At 56.9% G+C, this 13,425-nt stretch overlaps 1 protein-coding gene across 6 annotated transcripts in view; it reads right to left on the bottom strand.

Moving 5' to 3' along the window:
* Nucleotides 1-2,021: 2,021 nt before the first annotated feature.
* AGAP3 (ArfGAP with GTPase domain, ankyrin repeat and PH domain 3) overlaps nt 2,022-13,425 on the bottom strand; it is a 56,451-nt gene continuing 45,047 nt past the window's right edge. For 5 of the 6 annotated variants that reach the window (XM_025452745.3, XM_025452714.3, XM_049094923.1 and 2 more), the window contains 8 exons: nt 11,915-12,083; nt 8,101-8,214; nt 6,230-6,367; nt 4,377-4,531; nt 4,204-4,294; nt 3,835-4,057; nt 2,899-3,154; nt 2,022-2,737 (listed from right to left, as the gene is read on the bottom strand). In XM_025452745.3, coding sequence (XP_025308530.1) covers nt 2,531-2,737; nt 2,899-3,154; nt 3,835-4,057; nt 4,204-4,294; nt 4,377-4,531; nt 6,230-6,367; nt 8,101-8,214; nt 11,915-12,083 — 1,353 coding nt within the window. In that variant the 3' untranslated portion in view covers nt 2,022-2,530. The remainder of the gene's footprint in view (nt 2,738-2,898; nt 3,155-3,834; nt 4,058-4,203; nt 4,295-4,376; nt 4,532-6,229; nt 6,368-8,100; nt 8,215-11,914; nt 12,084-13,425) is intronic. The other variant, XM_025452730.3, reaches the window with a different exon arrangement.

The raw sequence follows: 13,425 nt of genomic DNA, 5'->3' as shown, positions 1-13,425 counted from the left end.
CCAGATCCTCTTTGGTTATAAAACTAGACTGGTTGAGAGGGCCCACTGCAAAATGGATGAGGCCAGAGCGAACGTGCCATGTTCTGGACGGTCGTGTGCCATGGGGGAAGCTATAGAGATAGGGTCTGGGAGCTTCGGGGTTGGGGTTCTACGAGCAAATGAAGGAACAGCCTCCGTAGTCAAAGTAAATGTGAGGCTGAGAGGCTTCAGGGGCACTTGCAAGAAATGGAGTATACCGGGTTGGGAAACAAGACCAACTGAAGCTATTTGCCATTTCCCCACCTTCGCAGAAGGGCTGTTGTCCTGGGCCAGCCGTAGAGCGGGGCTGCATGGCCACACCTGCACAGATCCTGGGGAAAGAGGATTATTACAGAAACCAGCTGAAGTTGGGATCATGGTAAGAGGGCTTCTGGGGAAGAAACAGGAGACGGAGAGCCAGGGTAAAGAACACGGCCACGGAGAACAAAAACAGGCAGGGCTCTGAGTGAGGCAAGGAGACCCAGGAGGTTAAGGTCAGGGAGGGAAACACAAGCTGGGTCAAATACCTGGCCAACCTTCTCTCCACCCTTAGAAAAGTGCCACCGTTCCTTCCTCCTGGAATGGCATGCCAGCCACGATTTACTCAAACATCTACTGAATGCCTGGGATGAGGAGACAGGCTTGCCTTGGCAGCCCCCTCCTCCTGGCTGGTTTTGGCAACCAAACACCTGTGACTGGTAATTCACCACAGTGTCACTGTTCCCTGGTGAGGACACACGCATCCAGGGCAGGTTTTCTCTGGTTGGGTAGATTTCAGCGAGGCTTGAAAATTAGGCTAAAAAAATATAGTCCAGACCAACCCCATTCCTGATCTAGATTAAGGTTGTCTCTGCCCACATAAGGAACCTACAGGGTTAGATTCTTTTCAGTAGAGATGCCAGGCAGCAGTTGAAGATCACAGGAGCTGTCGTCACTTTGGCTGTTGGGAATTCATGTCTCCTGGTGTAGGGCTAGAGCAGATGATCCCTGGCTCTGTGCCCGAGGGGAGGCGGTGGGTACCAAGGTCCTGATTTACCATTTTCCTCTAAATTTACTTATGAAGCCTCCTAAACTATTCCAGGCAGTGTTTAGCCATTCAGTATACTAGGTTTTCCTTAGGGGAAATAAGGGAGGTGATTGTCGCTAGTAATTGGGAGTCCAGAAACCCATTCGTATACACACCCAAAGCCTTGTTTCTGTTCTACTTTTCTCTTTAAGGCTCTTATTGGCCTTGCAAAGTGGTCATCTACCTGCACGCAGGCAGGTATCCAGAGAGTGGCAGCCCCCCAGAGCCAGAGCTCGTTAAGTGTTGCAGAAAACAAGGGCCACCAGCAAAGTGGTTGTAGGAATGGGAAAATAGCCTCCTTGGAGAGCAGGCACCTGGACTTGGCAAGTTCTCATCATTCAAGAATAGGTATAGAGGGGTTTCCCTCAGGTTGTTCCAGGATCGGGGGTAGTCAGGGAAAAACAGGAGCTCTGGATTCTGCTCCGAGCTTGGCATAATGTTGGTGGGAATCCAGGCGGCTGCTGGCTGCTCTGCCATCGGTGACCGACCTCCTCCCCTTTCCTCAAAAGCAAAGCCTCGGCATGGGTCCCGAGACAAGTGCTGTCCTAGTAATGTCTGGCCACTCACCCTTGTGGCATCTTCAGAACTCTTGTCCTGTGCCTTGACCATCTCCCGGTACGTCTGGCTGTGTGAGCTAGCTGCCAGACCGCAGGAAGGGGGGCGATGTTCACATCCCTGCTTTGGGTGAACTGGCTGGCACCAGGCGTGGCCCGAGGTTACTGGACACCAGCTGGAAAAGCCTTCTGAGGGCAAGGGCAGGCTGTGGGAGTAGGAAGAGTCCATGCAAAGCCTCCAGTGGGCAGCACAGATCTCCAAACTTCCTCCAGTCACAGGGTTCGCCTGCCGGGGCTACTGACAAGCTCAAATTAGTCCCAGATACAGCCCGTGGAGCTGACGGGCGTTTCCGGGAGGGCAGAGATACAAAGGGGAACACAAGGCCACACAGTCTGGTTTACTGGCTCATCATACACACACACCGGATATGTACACAAACATAAATATTCCAATATACAAATTTACACGGGACTCACAGATCACCTCCTCGTGTCTCTTCTCCAGCAACCCCCCCAACCTGTGCCCTATCCGTCCAAGCTCCATTTTAGGATGAAGGCTTGCAGGGGGCTGGCAGTAGAAGGTAGGAATCTGGAGGAGGGAGAGGTCCTGCTCCCCTCTCCTCACAGGTACCTCCAAAGGGTCCTGTCCCTTTTCAGTGGCACCATAGGGCAGAGGGCTAGAATAGCTCCACTCCCAATCCGCTGCAGCTCAAATCCCAGAGGCCCCCTCTGGTTCCTCTTTTGTTTGACTCGTCCTTGTTTCCTCTCCTTCTTCCTTTCTGCGTGTCCCCGCTTCTCAGTCTCTGTGTCTTGGCATCCCCTGCTGTGCCTGTAGGGAGGAGGGGCCCCAGACCACAGAGTCCTTCTGGCCCCTCTGCCCTCTTCGTGGGCCTTAGAGAAGGCTAGGACTTCGGTGCAGCTCCGCAGAGGTGCTGGTACCATTGGCAGGCTCTCTGCTGGGGGTAGGTGCTAAGCCGCAGCCCTCCCCAGGGCAGCCATGCTGGATCAAGATGTCTGCGCACTCCTGGCTGCCAGCCCGACGAGCATAGGCCAGTGGAGTCAGGCCCCGGGCGTCCCGGCTCCTCACATCCACCCCATACTGCAGGAGAAAGCACATTTTCACAGTTGGCATGAAGTTCTTGGGGAGGTAAGGAGAGGTGGCTTTCAAAGGGCTGGGGCAAAAAGGAGATTGGATAGGCCAGAGGCACCCTCAAGGGTGGGGCTGGGAATGGAAAGGCAAGGAGGGATCCCACAACTCACCCAGATGAGCAGTTGTGTGAAGACCACATTGGCCATGGCGCTGGAGAGATGGAGAGCCGTCCGCCCGTCCCCATCCCCATAGGTCTCGTTCACCTCCTCCTTGGACCCATGTGCCAGCAGCATCACCAGCAGCCGCAGGTCGTCCTCTACCACAGCCCGGAGCAGCTGCTGCCCCAGCGGCACGTCCGAGCTCGGCAGCGGGGCCAGGAAGAGCTTCTGTTCATACTTGGCCCGTATCCAGCGCTCCTTCTCCTCTCTGCAACCACAGGTCCATCCAGGCATGAGCCAAGGAAGGGCCCAAGCCAGTGGGTGGGGGCCGGGGCAGGCAGTCAGGGAATGACAGACACCCCACCCCAAAGGGGAACAGGAAGAAACAGAAAGCATAGGATGGAGCAGTGAAGAAATGGACGGCATACAGCAGGTAACGCAAAGGGGGTGGGAGAAGCTGAAAGGAAGGAACACTGAAGAGCGGCCCCTTGGGGGGCGGCAGGGACTAGGGGGCTGAGAGGGCAGCGAGATTCCAGGCAGGGCTCCCGTAGTAGCTTATCTGGCCCTGCTGGAACAAAGGGGGTGGGGGGCCTCCACCAGGGGCCCAGGCACCATCCTATCTCCCACCCATTCTCCCCATCTCAGAGCTCTGGCTAGGGCCTTCACGCCACAGAGCGATAGGGCCCTGCGCATGCGCCTCCTGCTGGCCCCTGACCTGCTGATAAGGCTCAGAAAGGGCCTCTTGTTGTGAGGAGCCTGAGTGACAGGCAGGGAGGGGGAGGGGCACCCCAAGGGGCCAACTGCCAAGCAGAGCAACGGCCACTTTTAACCCTTGGAGCACTGCTGTAGCCACCCAGGCGCCATCCCTATCTTCCTCACACCAGAGCACCAACACCCCCACCCTTCCTGGCCAGCTTCAGGGCACCCCTGCCTCCTGCAGCCACTCACCTGCAGGCGTCAGGCCCAGGCTTGGCATAGCCATCCAGGGCCCCCTCCCAGACGCTGTTGGCCAGGGCATTGCCCATCGCGGTCATGACAGCCAGCAACTCGGGTGGCCAGTCATCAAGGTCCAGGGAGCGGACCCGGGACAGGTGAGCCCCTAGATGTCGGTGGGTCCCTGAGCACTCAATGCACATCAGGGCACCCAGGTTCAAGCTGGCCCAGTCTGGATCTAGGTGAGGAGAGGAAGCATCATGAAGTCCATGGGCAACCAGAATGAGAACACCAGGAAAGTCCTCTGCCCTGGCCAACTGCAAGCCCCTTGTCAAGCTTTCTTAAAGCCGCCCCAACCCCAGCCCTGCTGGCCTTTGCACTCACTGGGGGCATCACAGTCGATACAGAAGCTATTGCCACGAACGGTACGGACGGCTTGCACAGCCAGAGCTGCGTTTTGGTTCCCCAGCCGAGTCTGCGCAGTGGGAGAGACGAGAGGTGGCTGGTCAGTCACAAGGCCGCCTTGGGTCCCACCCCACTTGGGCCTCCGTGCCAACCTTGTCCTTGGCACTGCGGCAGCCCTGCAGGCTGGCGAGGATCTGGGCCTGCACGCTCTGTACCCACAGCTCCCGCTCCTCTGCTGTTGAGGCCTCGAAGTGCCATGTCTGCCCAGTGAGGGACACCACCACAAACTCAAATGACTCCTCTGCATCTGTGGGAGACAAGGGTGTTTATCTCCGTCAGGGCAGGGCGCCCACCACGCACACAGCCAGGGACATGTAATCACCACAATTCTATGCTCTCTCCTGCTTTCCTGCCTCTCCTCCTCTTTCCTCTATCGCCGGCCTCAAAGGCCATGTTCCCGGGGGGCAACTTGTAGTTGTGCAGAGGAGCCCTCAAGTCCTCTATTCCTAACCACCTGTGGAGCCTGGGTGGAGAGGCGGGGTGCAAGGATTTTGCCTCCCTGGCACTGCCAAGAATGTGTCTGGGATTCAGAGTGGGGTGCTTCCTGGAGAAAGCAGAGTGGAGTGTCTGGGGAAGGATGCAATGGGGCACTAGGAGGCAATGCTGGGAGGGTGGGGGAAGGCGGGTGTGGGCACCATCCGTATATGTCAGCTGCAGCCGCCTCATTTTGCAGCTCATTAAACCCAATATTCCTGACGGCGTCAGCGTGGGGCTCCTGGGAGCCGGGCCCCTCCCCCACTACCATGGCACAGACAGGCAGGAAGGACAAGTGGATGGGGAGAGGAGGAGAGGTTTTCCCCACAAACTGGGATGTGTGAGCAGACAGGGACATGGGGACAGCTCCAGTGACAAACACTGCTGGCTGGACTGTGGCCCCAAACAATGTGGTGAAGCTCCTCCAAGCTCTGCTCCCCTAGGCCAATGGAACACAGCTCCACGAACCTCTCTGCCAGTGGTCACTACCCTATGGGTGAACGATTCCTAACAAGCAGCGGGAATGTGTGGCGGGGGCTGCAGAGAGAACTCCGGTACCTGTGGGGAGGCCCAGCGCTGGGCTAGAGGCAGAGGCCTGAGGCGTGGGTCCTACTCTACAGGCACCCTCCATGGGAACCACCTCCTAGAAGAGTGCTGGTACTCCTTCTTTCCCCCGGGCTCCACCATCCCACCTCACCTTCCAGCACCGCCCCTGAGCCACACAGTCATGATCACTCACTCGTAGGGGCTCAGTTCCCTGGCACAGTGGACCCCATGCCATGAATGCTAAGCATCACTACACTGCAGGTAGGCTGGGGAAGGTAGCTCCTCCCCAGAGGTGATCTCTGCCCTCCTGCCCACATCCCTACCCCTGGCAGTCGGAGCACAAGTGAGACCCTATGCCATCAGCAGAAGAAATTTGTCTGGGAGCAAAGAGGCTCCAACCACTGAGAGGAGGAACATTTTGAAGATAACTTTGGAGACAATCAGAGGACAAGTGCTATGATCAACACAGGTTATGATAAAGGCCCTATGGAAAAATGTTTGAGGAGCTGGAATTCCTTAGTTTAATGATGAGTAAGGAGAGACTCAGCCAATTACTACACACGTATTAAGCACCTACTATATGCCCAGCACTCATTAAACTCAATGGGTGATACAAGAGATACAGAAAACATAGGTCCTGCCCACAAGCCTTGGAAGAGCTACTAGAGTAGCCGCCTGCTGTGTTTTACCTTCTATAAGGAATAAAAGAGAAGCTCACATTTTAATAGAAAGGGTTTAAATTACGCAGAAGAAAGAGCTTTCCTAAGATACTAGGTCTACATTACCAAAGGAAGTGAAACTGTGGTTATTGCTAATTATCACAAGGTACTTAACTCTAAAATGGAAAAAAAAATGGTGTTGAGGGTACTGCCCCCGAATCCCACAGCCCACCTCCTGTGCCCATTTCCCTGTAGGTCCCCCTAACCTTCAGCAGCACTGCTGGGGCCGTCTGGTCGGGGGGTCCCGGTGCTCTTTTTCCTCCGGTGCTTCTTCCGGTTGGAGTGGGGAGATGGGGGAGGCTCCAGCTTGGGGCTGGAACTGAGCACCTCAGCTGGGCCACTGGCTGGTGAGGGGAGAGGTGGAAAAGTGTGGGAAGAGGGGAGGGTGGGGGGGGGTGCAGAGTACAAGACCTGCCTAGTGCAGCTGGGAGCTCCACCCTGCCCAGCAGCCGGACCACCGGGGACAGGGTCTGCGCAGCCAGTCCCAACCCCAAAGCTTCCCCAGCCCTGGATGGAGAAGAAGGTGAGGACAGGAGAATGCAGGGAACTTGGGCAGCAGCGCAGGATGAAGGCAGGGAGGAATCGTCAGCCCGGAGGGGCGGAAGGCGGCCCAGGGAACTCACAGGGAGCTGAAGCCCCAGCAGCTCCGCACCAAATTTATCCTCAATCACACTCCCCGCTCCTCACAATTAATAGCAGAATTAGAAACAATCAGGGAGCTGCCTAATTACTGTCAATTAGAGCGCGCTAATCAAGCTCCGTCTCCCACACCCCGCCCGGCGCTCACCACTAAATGTCAAACTTCATTAGAGGCAGACACGCTCCCTCCCTGCCTGCCTTCCTCCTTCCAGACTCTACACAGGGGCCCCACCGAGGCCAGGCGGCCTGGCCCGTCAGGACAGTGGCTCTGGGAAGCGCCCTCAGCTCCCCTTCTCAAGCCCTCCAGTCACCCTTTCACCCCCCTGGGGAGGCTGGGACTTGGATCAGGAGGTGGGGAGATTCCCTGTGCTGGGAGCACCCAGTTCCTTCGAGCTGTCAGAGTTCAGACTGGGGGTGAGTGCTTCTGAGGGGTGAGAGCCTGTGAAGGGTTTGGGGAGGCAATTCAGGAAGTTTACAGGCCTGGGGGTGGGGGGGCCCTGGCACTACTGCCCCCAGCTGGAGGCAAAGTGGGAGGAGCAGGTGTGCCTGAGAGGCCAGGGAGCACCCTGGAGCCCTGACCTAGGAAAGGAGGGCGGGGCTGTGCCCACCTCTCTTTTAGCCTGCAGAACTGCTGACCCTAACGGTTAGGGTACGGTTAGGGTACGAAAAGTTAGGGTACAAATGGCTAGGGTACCAGTGAGAGTAGGGGGGAGCGGGGAGAGTATGTGTGTGTGTCTGTGTACACACGTGTGGCAGTGCTCACTGAAGGGGCAGGGAGACGTAATAAGGGGAAGGAGGAGCTGAGATGTGAGCTGGGCACAAAAATGGATGAAAGGGGGAGAAAATGAAGAGCCCAGGATAGTGGGAGGACGGTGGGATGGGGGAGGAAAGGTAGACTTTTGACCAGCTAGACAGGATGGAGCCTCAGGCAGGCCAGGCCAGGTGGGGGCAGGAGCCGAGGACTACCTTCTGGATCCTGGATCCTATCTCTAGGACCACCCCCTCCATGGCAGGCAAGTTGCCGCCTTCAAAACGTGTGTAAAGCCCCCAGCCTCCGACCTCCCTGCTCAGCCGCTTCCCTGTCCCCCCCGCGGTGAGGCTGATGAGCTGGCTGCGCAGGGGGCTGATGGGGATGCGGGAGCCGCCACCAGCACTGCCTAGGGACAGCAGGCGGCGGGTGGGCAGAGAAGCTGCAGAGGGAAGGTCTCTGGCACCAGCCAGCCAGCCACTGGCAGGGCCTGGGGGCAGCAAAGGGCTTGAGGGCCAGGAAGCCTCCGCCCCTGGTTGCTGGAGCAGGGATACAGAGAGCCCCTCCTCCACTTCTAGACCCCCCCGCACTGGCCTCGCCTTGCAGCAAGCTCTGCTGGGCCCCTCCCCTCGGCACCCAGGCTGCGGTTGCTCCCTGGCTGCCCTCCTCTGCTTATGGGGTCCTGCGTACCTGGGGGCAGGGCATCACTCCACTGGTCGGCGCTGGAAACGGAGCAGGAGCGCTGGTGCAGGCCCTCAGGGCGAGGGCCAGCCCAGGCCGGGTTGCTGGCCGAGTAGGGGGCACCTGGGGGTGGGGGGAAGGGTCAGACTGGGAAGGGAGGCTGGGGAAGGGCTACACAGATTTTCCTGAAGATAAGGCTGCAGGCAGAACTTGAGAAATTCTAGCAGAATACTGACCAAAAACGAGGCATTTACCAGGTACCAGCCAGGCTTACTGGAGACCGAGAGGCCTTGCCCGGCCCCCCACCCCCCAGGAAGCAGCTGGTCCCACACCTCACACTCCTCTCCATGAAGAGAGTGGACACCTCATCCCCTTGCTGTGAGCCAGAAGAGGGGGGCACACAGTCCTGACACCCCTGTCACCATAGCGCTTGTCTGGCCATCATTCTCAGCCCCCTCTCCCTCCAGATCAGGCCCCTACACCACACATTCTAAGTCCACATATGCCATTTGCTTTGCCTCAGCTTTGGTGCTATTCTGACGAGAAATAAGTGTATCAGATTCAAGTAATTATGTCTAATTAGTATTAGTAATTATCCTGTTGGGCTGGAGAAAATTAATCTTTCGTTTCCCATCAGGGAAGAATGGCAGAGCCAAGGGGAACGAAAGGCTCCAGGAGTGCCAGGGCCTGGCAGTGGAAGCGGCCGGGCCCCTGTGCCCTCAGCACCCTCTAAGCACTGGATTCACTAACAGGGAGCCCATGGGGCAGCCACAGGGCCTCTGCTGCCCTGTCACCTCAGTCCACCTAAGGACAGGGACTGAGGCTAGAAGGCGGCAGTGGTGGGAAGTCTGAGAACAGGTAGGCCAGTGGCGAGGTCTGAACCGAGAGCGGAAGAGTTGGCCAGGTATGGGAGGTTAGTAAGGGAGGCAGAGATAGGGCCTGGAGCTGGACCAAGTGCAACAGAGCAGGTGACAAACTCAGCCTCTAACCAGTCCTGGGAGGACAGGGATGGAATTTCTGGAAGCCTAGGGATGGAAGCTCTGAGCTGAAGCCCCTAGAAGGTAAAGAAACAGGCCAGACATCCCTAACGCTCGGAGGACAATCTGATGCAGAAAGGTGGAAGGCAAGTTTTGTGTTTCTCTTGTATTCATCATAACACCCAAGGCAGGACCAGACACACAGTAAGTGCTTATGAATATACGTGTGGTGCCAACACTGCCAGCCAGGCTGCCCCATTTCCAGTCCCTCAAGGCCACATGCTGATACTTCCTCTGCAGAGTCCCGCCCCACCCCACCCCTGCTCGGGCCTATCGGGGTCTCTGCAAACCTGGCCTTTCTCAGGGTACCCTCGGCTCCCTGGCAGGAGACCTTTAGGGCGGCAGATGCAATTCCCTAAATTCCCAGAGACCCTGCTTCTCCCCACGCCTCTCCTGCTTCCGTGCCCTCATGGGTTCTAAATCTCATCCCTGCCTCGACCTGAGCCCCACCCAAAGACCTCACAGGCCCAACTTCCTCCCCAAGACCCCCAACTCAAAACCCCAAGGGAGGGAAAGTGCTTTCCCTTTTCTTTGTTAATTCTCCCCTCATTACGCCTGCAATCCCACAATCAGTGTGCACTGTAATTGTCGAATTTGATGCTAATGATTAATGAATTAAACATGGAGCCATCAATTAGTCCTCGGAGGATAATTCTGCATAAAGCAGCGGATAATGTAATTACAGTAACAAAGATAATGAGATGTTAACATCGCCCGGTGAGCGGGAGACATGTGTGAGTGTGCATGAGGTCGGTGTCAGCGTGCGGTGGAGGGGACACGGGCTCGGGTAAATGCCCGTCCATGTGTTCTGGGGCCGTGGGCAAGTGTCTGTGGGTGTTGTGTGTCTCTTCTCCATGTGCACCTCTGCCCCCCTCCCTGGGGAAGGCTCTGATGGCCCAGGATTATGACAGGACAGAGCTTGTTACTGTTTCTCTGCCTCTTTGGGGAAAAAGCACAGTCTTGCTACCTGACTTCAAGGAAAGGCTCATCCCCTCCTTCCTCCTTGGATAGGAAACAAGAAACCCCATGCCAGATCAGAGGCTGCTCCTCTCCCTGTGTGCATGCAGCTCTGGGATTGCTCGGGGCCCTGGCTGAGCCCCAGCCCCCTGCCCATGCCTGGCAGTGATTCCCCAGCAGCCCTGACCCAGCTCTCTAGGCAGAGCACTGAGGAAGGCGCAGGGCCTGTTTTTGCCATTCAACCCCTCCCTAGAGCACCCCCATCCCGGCCCCGAGACGGGTGGATGCCTTTCTCATTACCCTCCTTATTTCCCTAAATCCACTAAAACCCTCTGCACAATTCAAGATCTTCTCTCTGAGCTGAGGTGGCTCAGAGGATAAAACATGGCTTTTCAAGTCAGGCACAGTTCTAGGTTCAAAGCCCCACTCTCAAAGCCCCACTTACTGTGGAATTTTACAGACTAGTTATTCAATCTCGCTGAGCATTGGTTTCCTCATCCATAAAGTGGGGATGATAATCTCAACTTGACAGAGCTCCAAATGGGCTTGACATAGAGTAGATCTACTGCATCTGGCCACCTCTGTCAGCAGAGGGCAGCTCCTCCCATGTCTCTCCCAGCGCCTCCAGACTGGTCAGCGGGGACTGAACAAATGCCACAGAGTAGGGGTGCCAAGTGCTCCTTGCCTCCAGCAAAGAGCATGCTCAGGAGGCCATTGTCTGACCTCTTCTCTGAACCCAGAGCTGCTCAATGCGGGTCCTATCAGCACTTTGACGGGGGCAGTTCTCCAGGGCCTGCTCCATCCATTCCAAGGACTTAGTACCCAGGCCCCTGTGCACTGAATGTCCTCAGCAGCCTATTACTATGATAAGCACAAGTGCCCCTGGTCCCACATGGCCTCTGGGAAAGGCAGCACCCCTGGACTAAGAGCCAGTCCCTAGGGCAGGGACACAGTTGCAGTCCCTAGGGGGCTGGACAGTTTCTTAAGCAGCTGTTTCTGCACCCAGGGAAAAGGAGAGCCAATCACCTAGAACAGCATCGGGGATACTGAAGTCTTGGGAATAAGGGTCCAGAAGCTAAGGCAGATCTGGGGCAAGGGGACTAGGTGTGGGAGGGACAGCAATGTGGCTTTGGAGCCTCAGAGGCCCAGCAAGGCAGGGCGAGCCAGGAACAGAAAGGAACGTAAGTATTATTCACCTGGACTCATAGTATCATCTGAAAAGGTAAGAACCGGTCAAGGAGAAACCAGTGCACCCCAGATTCACACCCTCTCGGGCTCTAGCTCTTTTTTCCACACAGCTAAGCCTGTGGGAGAGCCTACCTGGCTTCTAGCTCCTCTCTAAACTCATTCCTCTCTGAGCAAAGACCCTACCTCTCGCTGCAGACCCTAGAACATTTGCGAAGTGAACCCCTTCTGGCTCCCTCCCTCCCCACACAGCACACCTGCTTGAGATGCTGGCTATGTGTGCTAGAGGCCCTGTTCCCACCATCACCTGCCCTGGCCCAAGGACCACTAACAGCACCTGTCAGCATGAGGCTGTCTGGCCCTATCTCGATCTTCAAATCACCCACCAGGCTGTATACTGGCTGCTACCTTTACCAACTCCCACGAGGGCAGCAGTTTGGCAAATGCATTTGGCTGACCTCATCTTGAAGCATGACTCTGGGTGGCAAACATGACAGGAGCCCTGAGGACCCAGGCTGAGAAAGAGCAAAGCCCCACAGCGCCTACCTTTTCAGGCCTCCACAGCCACACTCCCCAATCTTGCAGAGTGAGGAAGCAAGGCTCTCCACGCACCCCCACCACCCTGCCCCCAGCAGCCACCTCACCTGTGCCCCCACCCAGCTGTGTGTTACTCCGATCCAAGGCCAGTCCATTGGCCCGGGGGCTGGTGCCAGGGGCTGTGGCAGGTGTGGCTCGGGGCAGGCGCTTCCCTGGCACTTTCACTGTGGTCCGCAGCAGGTCAATCTCCTTGCCATGGATGTTCTGCATGTAATCCTGAGGGCCATGCGGATAAAACAGACGAACATTCATTAGGGCAGGTCACTCTCTGGCTGCACTTTGACACTGACCAACCAACTCCTAGATCTCTCCCCCTGTGCTGGAAGAAACAGAAGGAGAGGGAAAGCCCAAATTTTAAAAAACCAGACGGTGAAGCTCACAGAATATCTCCATGTGTGGATGACACCCAATCTACTGGGCAAGACACAGCAGGGGTGGGGTGGGGGGACACCATCGGCAGAGGTGGGGGGTGTGTGAAGCCCAGCCCCGAGGCACAGGGCTCCTTTAGGAAGGACGGCTCAGGAGGCACCACGAGGGAGGGCAAGTACACAGCCGAGATGGGAGCCAGGAAGAGAAGGCCCACATGGCCAGAAGAGGAACTGACATATTCCAAAGGACGCAGACGGTGGGGCAGCCCCAGGCCATGGGTGGCCTAGTCACCGAGTACCTCGGCCGTGGTTTCAGAAGCTTCCACCACCACCACTGGGGCACGGGGAATCCTTCAAGCCTCGAACAGTCCTCCATCCTGACAACAGTGCCCGACGATGGTAAGGATCTGCTAAACAGTTTAAAAGGAGCCTTTGATGCTTTTTGCTGTTCTGACTTAGTACAGAGAAGGGTCCATGGTTCCACAGAGAGCAGCGGGCATCCAGTCAGCAAAATAACCATTACCATCACACCATCAGCTGCCCGTGCTCGGGACACTGCAGGTGTGGATCACAGTTCACCTTCCCGGGACTGGGCGTCACCAGAGCCACTTTACAGTAGTAGGACAGAGGCTTGCAAAGGTTTCTCTGCCCAAGGGCACAAATCGAAAGGTAGCAGAACCAGACTCCAGCCCAGGCTCTGCAGGTTGCGGAGGCTGTGCCCTGAAGGTAGACTTCCTCAGCCCAGGAATGCATCCTGACTTCAAGTCAGCACCCAGAGGGCCCCAGACATGGACGACTGGGTGGGGATCCCAAGCGTGGGGGCCGCTCAGCACCTGGGCCCCCGCCGTTCCTGCCGTCTTGATTCTGGCCTGGGAGTCCCACGGTGGAGTGGCAACTTGGGGACCACAGAGCAGAGGCTGCCCCCTCCCCTTAAGAGCTTCGGGCTTTAACCCTGAGCCCAACCAAGGCCCCCCACTGCTTCTGCTGGCGCCTTCCGCATGGCTGACCCATTTCCTCGCTTCTGTCACTGGTAAGTTCCTCAGCAGTTCCCAGCTAGCGTCCCTGATAAAATGTGGTCAAAACTCCTCTGGAGAACAGGATCTGGGTGGGTGGTGCCAGCTGAACTTGGAATGGAATTCCGCTGAGGAGACTCTGACCTGCTCTCCTCCCAAGAGAGCTTCCTTGAGGCC

Source organism: Canis lupus, chromosome 16 (assembly GCF_003254725.2).
Source record: "Canis lupus dingo isolate Sandy chromosome 16, ASM325472v2, whole genome shotgun sequence".
Lineage (NCBI taxonomy): Eukaryota > Metazoa > Chordata > Mammalia > Carnivora > Canidae > Canis > Canis lupus.
Note: the sequence above shows the minus strand (reverse complement) of the source record. Positions and strands in the feature narration are given on the sequence as shown.